The 15,565-nt window shown below is 35.2% G+C and overlaps 1 protein-coding gene across 2 annotated transcripts in view; it reads left to right on the forward strand.

Annotated features, from left to right (window-relative positions):
- Nucleotides 1-15,565, forward strand: part of LOC148944569 (uncharacterized) — a 124,306-nt gene that overhangs the window by 46,369 nt on the left and 62,372 nt on the right. The window contains exons 8-9 of one of the 2 annotated variants that reach the window (XM_089100713.1): nt 5,782-5,860; nt 12,784-12,974. In XM_089100713.1, coding sequence (XP_088956839.1) covers nt 5,782-5,860; nt 12,784-12,974 — 270 coding nt within the window. Of the gene's footprint in view, nt 1-5,781; nt 5,861-10,908; nt 11,195-12,783; nt 12,975-15,565 lie in introns of those variants that run through there. The other variant, XM_089100714.1, reaches the window with a different exon arrangement.

Raw genomic sequence — 15,565 nt, forward strand, 5'->3', positions numbered from 1 at the left:
TGAACCAGGTAAAGGGAGGGGGTATTGAAGAAGTTAAAATGGTCCATTAACAACTTGTAAAAGTGGTGTTTGTAGGCAAAACTAAGTAAAAAGAACGTTCTAGGAGGGTCTTTTTGACCAGTTTCAAGGAGAACGATGGACTAAACTGTTCGAAATTTACAACTCTTTTCTAATTAAATTACACGCATTTGTGCCCGAACACTGTCCTAGTAGAAAACGAGGTTTTCCAAAGCTTATTTGCTCTTACTGGCTGTCATATCATACTTATGCCGCTTAATTGAACTTGTCGAAACAGTTATAGTTCTTATTTCCGTGGTAAAATTTACCAAAAATAGTTCAGATTTTGGCCATAATTTGTTGTAATGTTAGGTTTTTTTTCATTTAATCGAATGAATTGAAAATAACCAATATTAATGTTTCTATTTCTTCAAATGTAAACCAGTATGCAAAATGGAACAAGCAAAATTCTACGAAATAAAGCCTGAAGTCTTGAATTTTCTAATACCTTCAAAAGGATTTCTTGAATCTCCGTGGACCAATCTATTGGGAATCTGCCTTGTCCAGGTACTCAGGACAATTCTCAAGATAGCGCTGTAGGGCTACTCTGAAATTACATATTTATTACGTTTATAAGTGATGAAAGTAAACTAAATGCTAAGATTGAAATAAAACAAATTAATTTGGAAATAATTCCATTTCTGGACCAAAATTGTGGTTATTTTTCGTATTGTTGTACAATAAACAAACCTTGCTAGATGAAAAACTATTAATTATTGGAAGCATTACTAGATGGACTTGACACCTGTGTAGAACCTTACTAAGTGCTATATTGCTGCTAACAGTAGAAAATTCATGAGGTGGACTCATGCCAGAATTTATGCATAGGCCCAATAGGCCCGGGCCTAGGGGCACACAATGCCGAGGGGGGCAAGAAAAATACTGAGCATTTTTTTTGTCTTAACAAAAACTGGACTGATGTGATTTATCGTCAAAGGGCCAAGTGCCCTTTGCTGCTGTGCTGCCTATTCACAGAAAAATGATTTTAAAACAATGCAGGAATTCTGTAGCCACTTATAAACTGTCAGATGTCTCCCAAGAATGGCAGCTGAGAGCTTGGTATCTTCTCTCTCTTGCATTACCTTTGGCTCATTAGTTGCCTTCTCTTCAGGGCTTCCACTATCTCCGGATTTTTGGGGATTTCCCCGTAAATCTCTATGTCTCCCCGAAAAAAATTTTTTGGGCCTAGGGGCACCAAAGATTTCAATTCAGCCCTGGATTGAATTTTGACTGTTTCGAGCCATATTATTCTTTAATTCTCTAAGAAGGAGATCGCATATTTGGCTGTCAAGAAAATAAAGTTAAAAGCTTCTCATATTTCTCTGGTCTCGCGCTCTGACGAAAATCGAAGGGTATCAGAAAATTAGTTTCAAAATTGATTCTCGTTTGTTCTTGCTGGTTGTCAAACCCATACTTATTGATAGAACTTGTTGAAACGATGAAAGTGTTTATTTGACGGACAAAATTCAATCAAAAATTGTGTTGATTTCGTTAAATAATTTGTTATAATGTCTGGTACTTATCATATAATCCTTATATGGAAAAATAATCTATATTAAGGCTTTTCTGTCTTTAAATGTAAACAACTTATGCTAAATGAACTAATAAAATTGTAGAAAATGATTTTTACGTCTTCTGTTTTCTGATGCTTTCATAATAATTTCCTTATTTATTCACTGGATATTACAAAATTAATTTTGAAACTGAAGATTTCTGCTGGATAAGATAAGATATTTATTTTAAGATGTTACTATCACAAGCCCTGAAGGGCCGAATTCTAATTTCGAAGTCCATGAAAAACATATAAACAAGAAAATCATAACAAAAGCACAACTAAAAAATTAGCAAATAATGCAAAAACAAAAAATATCGGAATGACAGATCATTCCTTTGTCAGTTATATTGGAAACTGCAAAATGTCAATTAGTTAAAAAGATAAAAACTGATAAACTAAAAAAAATTAAATAATATATACATTAAAAGATGTTTAAAAAACAACATAAAAAGGGGGTAGGGAACAAAAAAGAAAAAGAAAAACGAGCTGTTTCTTTTATCTGTAAGAGATAAGATTAGATAAGATTTATGTACAAATTAACAACTATTTATTATATCAGTAAAAAAAAGGATAAAAGATTTTTTGTATCGCAAGGTAGTACAAATAATGGGAGATAAGGTGGGGATAGGCTGGGACACAGTTCGTGGAGGACGATTTCTATCAGGTACATTGTATTCAAGGAAAGGGCCCGTGGTACGGTGGTTCAGAAGTGCCAACTTACCAAAACGGAGGCAAAAGAAGTTTGCTCGAAGGTCTCTAGTTTTTAAACATTTAACAAATGTAACTATGGTACCTTGCCCTCTTTAGAAATAATTCTCAGAGCTGTCTTTTGGACATTTTCAATCTTTTGTGTTGCTTCATTTGAGAGGCCAGGGTGCCACACAGGACAAGCATACTCTAATATGGGAGTGCACAAAAGAAATGTATACGTGTAGTAAATGTGATTGGGGGGAACTAAATTTATTTAAAAGTTTAAGGAGGGAAAGCGAGGAGTTTGCTTGTCGTTGGGTATTATTTATTGGGCGTCCCATTTCAAATTGGAAGAAATAGTAACACCAAGGAGCTTAAGAATTGTGACAGGGGTTTCAGGAGGAATGGGAATAAGAAAAAGGGAAGGGGATTTAAGGAAACTTACTGAGACTATTGTGAATTTAGAAGGGTTAACTGTCATGTCAAGGGAAGAGGCCTCACAAGCAATATCTTGGAGTATGCCCATTGGGTTGCTAAGCATGTTTTTATGACATATCTCTAAAAATGTCAAGTCGTCGACAAATTTGCACCTATTGTCATAAAGGGTTGAAAGGTTGTTAATCATAAGAGAAAAAAGTTGAGGGCCTTGAATAGTCCCCCGAGGAATGCCATTAAATATGGGTAGAGGATCTGAGAAATAATTTAGATATTTAACTGTTTCAGATCTATTAGAGAGAAAAGAGGCAACGAGCTTAACCAGGAAAGTTTCAATGTGGAATTCATTTATAAGTTTATCTATGAGTAAATTGTGGTTAATCAAATTGAAAGCTTTTTGAAGATCAATAGAAATCAGATTAAGCCAAGTTTTAGGTTTTTCAAGTAATTTACCCATGGTATCAACAAGATGGATCAGGTAATGAGAGGTTGACGTGGATTTGAGATTACCAAACTGGCTAAGATCAATGAGGGGGAGGACTTTAATCTTAAGCCAGTCTGCGAGAAAACGTTCATACAATTTTGAAAAAAATGAGGTGAGGGTAATAGGACGAATGCCATCAAAGTCAGGCTTCCCATTTTTCTTTTTGACTGGGGTAATAAAGCCTTATTTCCAATATTGAGAGAACTGTTCGGATTCGGCAATCTCATTAAACAGGGTGGATAGGGGCCTTGAAAGGTAATCACTGAAAGTTTTAATAAGAGAAACAGGAATATCTAAGGGGCAAATGCTTGATTGTTTTAGTTTTTCAATTTTTTTTACGACATCAAGTGGGTAAATATGGGGGAATTAAAAAGGATCAGGAAAATCTGGAAATACGTAAGATGGCAATGGGAGACACTGGACAATAGAAGCCAGAAACTTATTGCGGTCATTAGCTGTGGTCTTTGGAGGTTCATTTATATTAATTTATTTTTATAGTAGGCTCGAGCAGCTTTTCTAATTTGACTTTTTCAATTCCTTTCTTAATGTATTTGCTTCAGCTAAATTACCCCTTTTAAATAAGTTTATTTTTGTGCGGATTAGCATTTTTGTGTGATTATTTATGTAAGGTTTAGCACTGGAGCATTTTCTGATTTTTTTTTTTTCAGGGAAACATAATGAGTAGGAATCAATTAGTCTTGTGAAAAACCAAAATTTTATGATCAAGATTATTATAAATATAAAGGTCTGACCAACTTTCACTGGTCAGTCATGAACCAAAAGAAAAAAAGCCTGTCACTGAGGGGACGGCAAACCCCAGTGGAGGTAGTAAAGGAATGTTCAATGGCTGAAGAGGGAGAAAAAGGGAGACAATAGTGGTAACTGCCTCTTAATGGTGGCAGTGCTTGCGGGGGACTGTAATACTTACTCATTTTTGAACAAATAATATCCAGAGAGGTGCTACCTTTTGTTGTATAAATTTTAACCAGTTGCTTAAGAGAGGTACAGATAGAGTCCATCCTCATGTCATTCGCATCGCCAAGTAAGAAAATACCAGTGTTCAGATACTTTGATAACACAAAGTCAGCACTTATCAGGAATTGTCGCATAAATTTGCGTTTCTTGTCAATACTTTGGTTAGGGGAATGATAAATGACGGCGGTTACAATTAAATTGAAAGGGTGGGGAAGTAATTTTGGTCTAAGGCTCAACCAAAGGATTACATCGTAATCTGATAAGTTGGGGGTGGTGATGAGTTTAGGTTGGAGGTTATCTTGGACAAAAAATAATATACCACCTCGTTTTTTCCCGAGAGGGTAATCGGGAGGGCAAAGTTTTATAAACAGACTGTAATTGCGGATTTTTAGGAAATCTGGGTTCTGGGATTGAACCTCTGTCACAGCTATAACATTAATTTTATGAATTTCAGAGATATCCTCGAGACATCCATCTTGTCCATCCTCACGGATGGATGTCCATGTGTGACACCCATCCTGTAGAAAAACTTGTTAGAACCATCAGAACCAATATAACATTTTAAAAGGAGCAAGTAAAAAATTATGATTTTACAAGAGTGACTTGTCGCTCAAGCAATCTCTTATTAAAAATGGTATTGCTTTGGGAGTTAATTTAATAATAATAGCGTTCATCTAATAACGTTATAATTAATCTAACGGTGCTAATCTAATAACGCTATGTAATAATTAGTCCAATAGTTAATCTAATAACGATGTAGGAGCAATGTTTTGAGATCCAGCATTTAAGGGGATGCGGTGCCCCAAAAATCGTTTTGCGAGCTTCAGCGTCGGCTGACCGTAAGAAAAGACAACGAACCCATTAGTGAATTCTCAAAATGGACTAGCTATTATCCAGAGGACTCAGTAACTTGTAGTTTCACTGTGATATTTGACTTAAAAGACGGTGAGATTTTGTGTCTCTTTTGTCAGCGATCTTGTCAATTAAAGCGGTTGATACCACAGGGAACTGTCCAGGCATTCAAGTCACTCGGATTATAATTCCTTTGCGCAGATTTTTAGCTTTTTCCCAGCAGGTATGCTATAACATTTCTAGAGACTGGTCTCTCCTGAACTTTAAAAAGAAAATTTTGTTTCGTTTAATCAGAAAAACAAAATCCACGCTTTCTGAATATGTGAGTTTAATTAGAACTGAAAATCTCTATCTCCTACAGAAAACGCTAAAAGTTAAATGGTTTTATAAGATTTCTGGGGAAGTAGGTTTTGGCTTTTAGTTTTTTGTCATTTATTTGGATCTTTTATCCAAGCTCTACAAGCCTAATCAATTCTAAATAGTTTGGTCGCACAAACCGAAAAAGTTTATTATAGACGAGATAAGCGATCATTTATGGTCCTGTATTACCCTACATCGTGTAGATAGAGACAAAATTTTGAATGTATGGTTTTGTCTTGTTTTTGCAAAATGGAAATTTTGTTTGATTCAAACCTAGTTTTATTTTCCCTCTAGCATTTGAAAGGACTAAAACAGATCAATAAAAATCTGACCAATATGTAAATGAATTCACTTATGTTTAATTATTTCCTAGAAATAGAAAGGCAACTACTTCCATCAACGTCTGACAGCGGCCAAACGCTTGGATCCAGAGGAAGAAACTCTAGACAAAGGTAAAAATAATGTTCTCTTAATTTTTTTTCTTGACTGAGTCTGCATGTATTTTCTTTCATTGTCATGCCGAGTAGAAAAATACCTAGTATATCAGGACGATAGTTGCTCTCCCGGCTAAAACTGCTTTATTTTCCCTTGGTTCATCTAACCGCGCTTTCTTTCTGACGCAAAACTTCACATGCAACGGACAACGGATGCAGGAAAAATACACGCAGGAAAAATATCCACATCAAAACAGTTCATTTTTTCTCTTGTAATGCAAACGACAAAACAAGTAACATAGATTTGGGCAGAAATTCAGTTATTATTTTTCAACGGATGGGTTTTTCATTGGTTCAGTTGAGATATCTCAATCCAGTGTTTGAATCGCCGTAGCACATGAATACGCTGCTAGAAACGGATAAACTGGGACCAAAAAACGCAAAACAGCTGCTTTTGCCCAAAAATGGAGCTTCGTGAACCAAGCGTCTTTCTTCCAGCATAGGTTTGTTGACTGTTGACCTACGCGATTTTTTCCAGCTTACACTTGTTTTTTGTGTGTTTTGATGAACCTGACTCCGCACATCAAAATATAAATATTTTTACCAACCATTAGGTTCATTTTAGGTTCATTCATACCTGAAGACTGTTGATTTACTTCAGGTTGCTCAAAACTGTGAAGTTTTAAAGGCGGTATCGCATTTAAATCTGTGTTGCCACGTTCAACAGTGAAAATAAATAAGCAAATCTAATTAGTCAAACTTGACAACATTTCTCATTCGTAATAAAAAAAAAAAAAATTATATTGATACCCAAAGAGAAATACAATTCCAACGGAAAGCCAAACCTTCTTAGGTTGTCAGTGCCATATCTTCTTAGTATGTTTTTTGTGCAGGTTTTCACCCACGTTTTTTTTTTTTTTTTTTTTTTTTTTTTTTTTTTTTTTTACTGGAAACTGCATAATTTTATTAAAAAATTGAATTTCCAATTTTTCCTACTTTTTTAAATACCGTATGTCTGAATCCAGTATTTAGTCCCTATTTACTTGTTTTTTTTTCAAGAGTCCCAATGTCCCTATATTTGCGAAAACAGTAAAAATATCGTAAAACCTATGTTGATGATCAGTGTTTAATTACATTTTTCAATGTTTACATGCAGTATTGGTTATTAAGAAGTATACAGACGTTTTCAGGAGGGGGGGTTTCTGATAGGGGGGGGGGTCGGGGGTTATGTAGGAGGATCTTTCCATGGAGGCAGTTTTCATGGGGGAAGGGACATTGCTATGAAGGAGGCGCCGGATTTCCCAGAATTTTTAAAAAAATGATCAGAAATTAAATTAAAAAAAACAAGTTTTTCAACTGAAAAACGTATATGATTGGGTTCGCCCCCTAGTCAATACCTCGCTCTTTAAGCCAAAGATTTAGCGAGGTATTGACTAGGAGGTGAACCCCCTAATATACGTATTAAAAATATATGAACATAGAAGTTCGTTACGTACGTTACTTCGTAAGTTACGTATATTTATTACTAATAAAAACGTTCATAAATGAAATTAAACAACTTTCGAGAAAGCCATTTAACCAAATAAAAGTAAAATTAATATGCAAATTTTGTTTTAATTATTCATGTCCGGTGAGCCAAAATCAAAATCTGCATTAATTCAAAGACGTTCAAAAATTAAATTAAAAAAAAAATAAACTGAAAGTAAGGAGCGACATTAAAACTTAAAACGAACAGAAATTATTCCGTACATGAAAGGGGCTGTCCCCTCTTCGACGCCTCGATCTTTACGCTAAAGTTAGACTCTTTCTCACAACTCTATTTTTTAAAACAATAAAAAACTTTAGCGTAAAGAGTGAGGCGTTGAGGAGGGGACAGCTCCTTACTTTCAGTTAAAAAAACTTGTTTTTTTTATTATTTAATTCTTTCAAAGAATTGTGATGACACAGCAATTTCACGAAATACGGAAAATATGTCTATTTAAAGTAAACCCGACAAGGCCAATGATACTGGATTATAAGACTGCTAAACATCATTATCGGAAATATTAACTGAAAGGAGAATAATGGAATGATTAAGCTTGACTTCATTATTACCATTAAGGCGCAATTTGAAGAATTCATCTTACTATTTGTATCTAGCATGTGATTCTGCTTGAATTCCAAGAATACAATTTCATTTTACTGTGTCACATGTTATTACATAATTTTATTGTGTCATATATTATTATATAATCTTATTGTAAAGCGCTTTTATTTATGAGGTAAGAAAAACAGTCAGATTCACAGATCGTTTAGTAGCCATGATGGTAATAATTCTTAGTTGGTACTTAAAAAGTGCTAGCCATGGTTACTGTTTGCGGATGACCAAAGGAACCAGTGACAAATCCAAGAAATGGCTTGAAATGGCAAAATGGCAAGAAATGACTAAAAGTTTCTTCTTTGCAGTGTTTCCGATATTAATGAGTGTGAAGGAAATTTGCTCACATTTAGTTCAAATAAACACTATAAAAAAAGGAGAAGGGAAGTTAAAGTACATCTCCGGTTTGAGTATTTGTACAAAACAAGGTAGCATCAGCTATTTAAGTCGATCTTTTTGCCAATTGTTCAAGAAACTTTAAACTTTACATCTATATAGATAAAAAGAAATGCATGTCTGTAGTGTGTGTACCGTGTGTGTTACTACACTGTTCATTCGATCACTAAGAAACTGTAAGAAGTTATTGAGCACACTCATGCGAAGAGTTTAAGTACAAAATCCCCTCCCCCCCCTAAAGCCCTCTTAATCTTTCGAATACTTTTTGCGCTGACTGAATTTATAGATCCCTGGACACAAATACTTCATAGTTGCTTCTGTTCGCATTAATTACATTTTTGGATATTAATTATCCAATAACGCTCGACGACTAAGTTGATAATCCCAACGTAAGTTTTCGAATGTTTTTAATTTTAAGAATACGATCATTATTTTACATGTGGGGGAAATTTTCCAGGGGAGAATTGTCGGGGCTGGTTTTAGGTGAGGGAAATTTTGCAGGAGAGAATTTTTCGTGGAGTGAATCTCTGGGTGAGAATTGTTTTGGGAGGATGTACCGCGGGAGGGGGATTTTCCCCGTAGGAGTTTTCTGCAGGGGGGGGGATTTTCTAATTACTTTAAATTGAAAAACAGAATCTTTATTAATACACTTAGGTAATTTTCTGGGGGGGGGGATCTTGTATTTCCTTTCTTTTGAGATCCCAGCAACGCACGACGTGTAAGCTAGTTTTATTAATATTCATCATTTTCTCGTTAATAATTTAGTTTTGGTTCTTCATTGAAGTATTTGTCCACAATAATGTCAACAACCATTGAGAGATGACGTTGCTGATTTCCTTCATCAATTGTTTCGAATGAACAATGCGTTTGGTGATCCAGAGATTCAGTCAAAGGGAGGGGTAGGCTTGATGATAAAATTGTTTGTTTTTTGTGAAGGTGTCATTTGCTTTTGTTTGTTTTAGTTCCGTCCTTACAAATTTCGAGCAGAAAATTTTACAACAGTCCTTATAATGACCTAGACATGCTTTTCGAAGTGGTAAATTAACTTTTTTTTTTTGTATTTCTTATGTAGAAAAGCGAAATAAAATTTGAAATTGGCAGAATTCTAAGTTTTCTTTACTATTTGGTAAAATTTTTGTAATTAGAGTCCTCTAATGATGCAAAAGCCCAACCTTGTTTACTGGCTTTTTAGACAGTAACCTCTCTTCATGAAGCAGGGGAGGGGAGACTAAGCCCTACATATGTTTTAGAAATTTTCCCCAGCATTTCAGCGTGTGATGGAAAACTCAAAAATTAAGTGTTTTTATTTTTGTTTACTCCAAATTTAACTGACCGACTAGGCCCGTGCGTGGAGAATTATATCAGGGGGGAGGACCTTGGAACCTAAATAAGAAGGATTTTACGAACAACATATAGAAAAAAACAGAAAATCATAATTTTTAAAGCTTTGGTATTTTAGGGAACAAGCAAGGAGGGGAGGGGGAGGATTTACCCGTGCATATGCCTGTGATTGAATGTACCCTCTTAAAATTTTTTTTTAGATAATTTTTAATAAATTAGTAAATTAGTTGCAAAATTAAGAAAGAAGTCGGCTAATAAATTTTTGACATTTGAGGGATCACAAGCAATTATTTTAAGCAGTGTAGTTCTATAGGGAATATGATTACATATCTTGTGAAATCCTTCATGCAGGATTCGAAGAAACCTCTGTTCTTGCCATGATTTCGTAATGGCTCTAAAACTGCTGATTTGATTGGCTACCTTTTAAGAATATGCGTACCATTTCCCCCTCCAATTGCTCATTCCTTTTGACTCGTAAAATTCAAAATGCGATAAACAGAAGACAAAGTCTGCCGAGATCTGCCAAATTTATTATTTTTTATTATTATTATTACTGGCGACTCACCAAACGTAAGCCACAAAGGTTCATTGTTCGTAAACGTAAGCCACAAAGGTCACTAAAACTGCTGATTTGATTGGCTACCTTTTAAGAATATGCGTACCATTTCCCCCTCCAATTGCTCATTCCTTTTGACTCGTAAAATTCAAAATGCGATAAACAGAAGACAAAGTCTGCCGAGATCTGCCAAATTTATTATTTATTATTATTATTATTACTGGCGATTCACCAAACCTAAGCCACAAAGGTTCATTGTTAACCCCCCCCCCCCAAAAGGGGGTTATCCCCCCCCCCCAAAAAAAAAGAAGACTAGGGGTAAAATGTGTATTCAAGACCGTATTTTATTAGATGTCATAATGCCTGGGACAATGAAAAAACAGCAACGAAAAATAGTACAATAAAATATCAAGGTGTGAAGATAGAATACAACTGCTATAAGATTGAATAAAATGGCAGTGGACAGAGTAACAGCAGGAATACCTCTTTCCCGTGACCCTCAGAAGCCATTTCCTCGGATTTCATATTATCCTTAGTTCCCCCAGGAATCGTTTCTCCAATTGTGCAACCTTTTTATATAGACTTTCTGATAAAAACACTGACTCAGATGTACTTTAACTTCCCTTTCTTTCATAGGGGACGTGGTATTCCTCCAACGCAGCCAGCACATATCGGAGTGGCCACTATGCCGACTACAATAGTCCAACCAGCATTTTCTCATCAAGTGCTCAGACTTACACGCATGCCAGGTCAGCATTCATGGGCAGTGACCACTAATGGTAGAGTAATTACTGTTCGGACGACCCGTGGAGGTCAACGACCACCATGGAGATCCTAGTTAAGAAATTATTTCATTAAGAGAAATTTCTATGTTAATTTTTATCGCTAATTTGTACTTTAATTGAAATATACAGAAATTATTAAGAGATTTTTTCTATCCTGAAAAATGCCATATTTTTAGAGGGGGATAGTCTTTGAAACTAGATCCAAAAACACAGTGTTAAATCATGTACGAAATTTGAAAGGGTTTCATTTAGCCCAGCCTGACTCGATGGACAGGGGTGGGTAAATTAGGCCAAATAATGTGTGTTCTTTGTCCCAAGTTCAAGCAATTAAGCAGTCAGTTCTCTTCAAATTGGTCTCCTTGTCATTGGCCAAGCTAAAGTGGACATTTCATACTCTATCACTATTACACCTGCAGCTCGTAACTAATCTCTCTCTCTCTTTTTTTTCTCTCTCTCTCTCTTTTTTTCTCTTTGTCTCTCTCTCTCTCTCTCTCTCCTCTTTTTCTTATTTGTTTTTTTTTCTTTTTACCAAGCCAACCGCTTATTTTAGATCCAGTAGTATAGGTCCACAGCTAAAAGTCATCTTTTGAGGATCTGCTAACTGCCTTAGTCCTGAATGTGCTTGAGCAACCTTAGCCGAGTGGTTGAAACGCTAGACTAGCAATCCTGTGTTCTTTGGGGCAAGGGTTTGAGTCCTGATGTCCCCAGTGTTTTTGCTTATGATGGGGGTTGAGGGTGTGACTATGCAAGTTCAGACGCCGTGAGTTTGGGAAGCTAATTGTTAAACAAAGTCCCACGTGACATATGAATTTCAGATGCCAGGTGAATTGGAAAAACGCCTCGTCCTGTTGTAAGCTAACGTTGTAAGCCACGTGGCTAAGCTTGGAAGTAAAAGAAGCTGATGAATAATCATTATCATTAAACAGGACATTATCATTACTATGGACATTATTATCCATCACAATTACTATACTTACTTGCAACAGGACCAGGTGTTGTCTACCCCACCTGATATCTGACATTCAGATGACTTTTTTCTCTTTTTTTTACGTGATAATTTTTGTTAAAAGGCACGTACTTGGTACGATTTCCTTTTTTTTAAACACAATCGTTTTCATGACTACAGACATTTTTAGAAATATAATTTTATGGTGCCATTTTAAGTTTACCTGGCGTCTGCATGAGGGCTATGCTGCCTCAGAAACCTCTATAATGAAAGACAGTCCCAACTTAAATATTCAGGTAACACTGTATTCAAACAGCTATGTTTTCCGACACCAAAATGTCTTTTTCGGCTGCCCATGCCTAGTAAATGCTGTAAAAACAGACCCGTTCACATAAATTTGGTTTGTTCCATCCGTTAAATCTCGAACGGCAACACTGGAAGCAGGGTATTGGATAGAAGACATTTTTCAAAAATAATGTATTTTCAATGACCCAGTTAAAATATTCTGCATCCTTGTTAACCCATCACGATGTATGAATTAGTAAAAGCAGATCTCTGACAGAAATTATAAAGCGTCCCTCTCAGTGCGAAAACCATATTATGTGAAACTAGGCTATTTGCATCCGGGTTATTCAATAATATGAACCACAACTTAAAACTGAATAGAAGAAAAAATAAATAATGCAATACCTAAAGCGCATTTTGTTTGGAAAAAGAAAAATAGGATATTGAATTCTGCCTCAGAATTTCTCACTACCCTTTTATTTTATTAAATTAAAGTGACAGATCAAACGAAACAATAGATGTTCCTAGTGGTGATGAAGATCTGTCTAGTGATGGCACCAGTGATGATAGTGTAACTACTAATTCAAGTGACGTTGAAACTGCTGATTCTACTGATGAATCCGAGGAATCAATTGAAGGACTACCAGGATCATATTATGGTGGCTATGGACGATGTTATAGCTGTCGTAAGTTTTTCAAATAATGTTCATGCCACACCATAGTCACATTTGTCCGTAAAAAAAAAATAAGAAAGAATTAGAATGTCCCGTGCTCTTTGATAATTTTAGTGTCACACTTGCATTAGAGAAAGAGGTGCTCTCAATTACAATATAATTAAATTATAGCATTAATTTTTTCCGGATGTTTCGTCCAAATAAGTGCATATATATTGTCAAATTTACCATCACTGGTGTTCCAGGTTCTATCTCATAATTAAAAAAAAAACGCCTTCAATCTTCACTGTGATTAAGCCATTTATAAAAACACTCGAAAGTTGTACGAAGGCCAGTCCCCAGAATTACGCGATCATGTATGCCTCATGAATCAAGTATAGGTCAAGTTACAATAACATAGTGCCTAGAAATGAAAGAAAGAAAATAATGTGTAGTTTTGCTATCAGTGAAAGAAAGAGATAGGTTTCGGTACTTTGATTGCGCTTTATTCTATTATTATTGACGAGCGTGACTATAGAGTGGCTTGGACTTAAATTGCTTGCAAGTTAACATATAGTTATTAGTTAATATATAAGTAAAAATCTTTAATATCCGTGACTACTAAGTTTTGGGTATCTGAAAAACTACACCGACCCAATTATAAAAGCGGCGAAATTTGTGTGGACAGGGTATTTGTTTTTAACACTCTCATCCAAATGAGCATTTACAGTGATAATAAATCATGTATCTCTCGTGTTATATAGCTTCATCTACGGCTTCAGTAATATTCATTCATTTCATTTTCGATATTTCTTTTATTTATTTGTGCATACATTCGTTTTCCTGACGTTATAACATATCTCCGCTTTTCCCCTATATTATTATCTTTTAAGGTTTATTAAAAGCCAGTCCGAGACTCCGATCTAAGCAAAGAATAGGACTTATGCATCGACGTCCTTTACCAACACGCTTTCAAAACATTTGTGACATGGTGATTGGAAAAAACTTAAAGACATAAATAAAAATGGGGATGCATTTTCAAATGCACTTCTAGTTGTCCTATTTCAGTAGGGACTGTCTAATTTTTCGCCGCAGAATTATATTGCGAGAGGAATTCTCCCCAGACACGTGTACAAGAGACCCGTCCCTCAGAAAAACTGAAGAAATAATGCATAGAAACACATTTTCATTCTTATTTAAACTCTCGGTAAAAATTATCTGACTACGTTTCAAGTTAGATTAAGTTTCAAATCTTTTAGAAAGTTCCATTGGAAGACTAGTTCATGACCACTTCTAAAAGAAACATGTTAATAAAATAAAAGTAGTAACTTTAGACTCCTGATTTTATGTTATTTGCAACTATCATGGTCGCCTTTGTGACAATGCACACACACCCACGCCCCTCTGATGGTACCTGATGGTTTTAAATAATGTATTTTATCGTTGTTTTTCATTTAGATAGCACGATAGCCTCTTACGCTGCAATATAATTGGTATAAAAACTGATTTGAAATAAATTTACCTCGCCATGTTTTGTTGGTTGCCCTAGATTTGTTTCTTGATTCATTTATCACCCCTTGGTTATGCCAATAGACACTGCATTTCAAGAGATAACAGGCAGTGTGAATTTTAGTTATCTGCATCTGGTGAATCTAATTAACTGATTTTCAATATAACATAATTCAATGTAATTTTTTTTTTTTACATTTTTGGTTTTTAGAATTTAGCTAAGGCCAGGTAATTAAAGACCTCTATTATCAGCCCTTTTCTGTGTGGAAAATTTTTTACAGGAATTTAAGTTAATGGTTGATTCTTGGATCTTAAGGGTGTGTTCAGATACTAGAACAAGTCTTTTACCAAGTTTCAAGCTCTTTAGCTCTTTTGAACTTAAATCTGATTGGTTTGAAGTTCAAGACCTAATCAAAGACGGCGTTCAGTGTCTGAACACCAGTTAAATGGCATAAATGACCAATCAGATGAATTTTATTATAAGTGGAGCTAACTTCAACTGTATATCAGCGATAGCTAAGTTTTGTCATTAGGTCAGTCTGTAACCAGGTCTTTAAATAAGTTTCAAGCTCTTTAGCTCTTTAAAACCTAAATCAGATTGGTTTGAAGTTCAAGAGTTAATCGAAGATTGCGTCCAGTGTATGAACGCCAGTTAAATGGCATAATTGACCAATCAGAGGAATTTTATCATAAGTGGAGCTAACTTCAACTATATATCAGCGATAGCCAAGTTTTGTCATTAGGTCAGTCTTTAACCAGGTCTTTAAATAAGTTTCAAGCTCTTTTAAACCTAATTCTGATTGGTTTGAAGTTCAAGAGTTAATCAAAGACTGCATCCAGTGTCTGAACGCCAGTTAAATGGCATAATTGACCAATAAGATGAATTTTATTATAAGTGGAACTAACTTCAACTGTATATCAGCGATAGCTAGGTTTTGTCATTGGGTCAGTCTTTAACCAGGTCTTTAAATAAGTTTCAAGCTCTTTTAAACCTAAATCTGATTGTTTTGAAGTTCAAGAGTTAATCAAAGACTGTGTCCAGTGTCTGAACTCCAGTTAAATGGCATAATTGACCAATAAGATGAATTTTATTATAAGTGGAACTAACTTCAACT

This window comes from Artemia sp. Qi Xiang Cuo, chromosome 14 (genome assembly GCF_049724085.1).
Source record: "Artemia sp. Qi Xiang Cuo chromosome 14, ASM4972408v1, whole genome shotgun sequence".
Lineage (NCBI taxonomy): Eukaryota > Metazoa > Arthropoda > Branchiopoda > Anostraca > Artemiidae > Artemia > Artemia sp. Qi Xiang Cuo.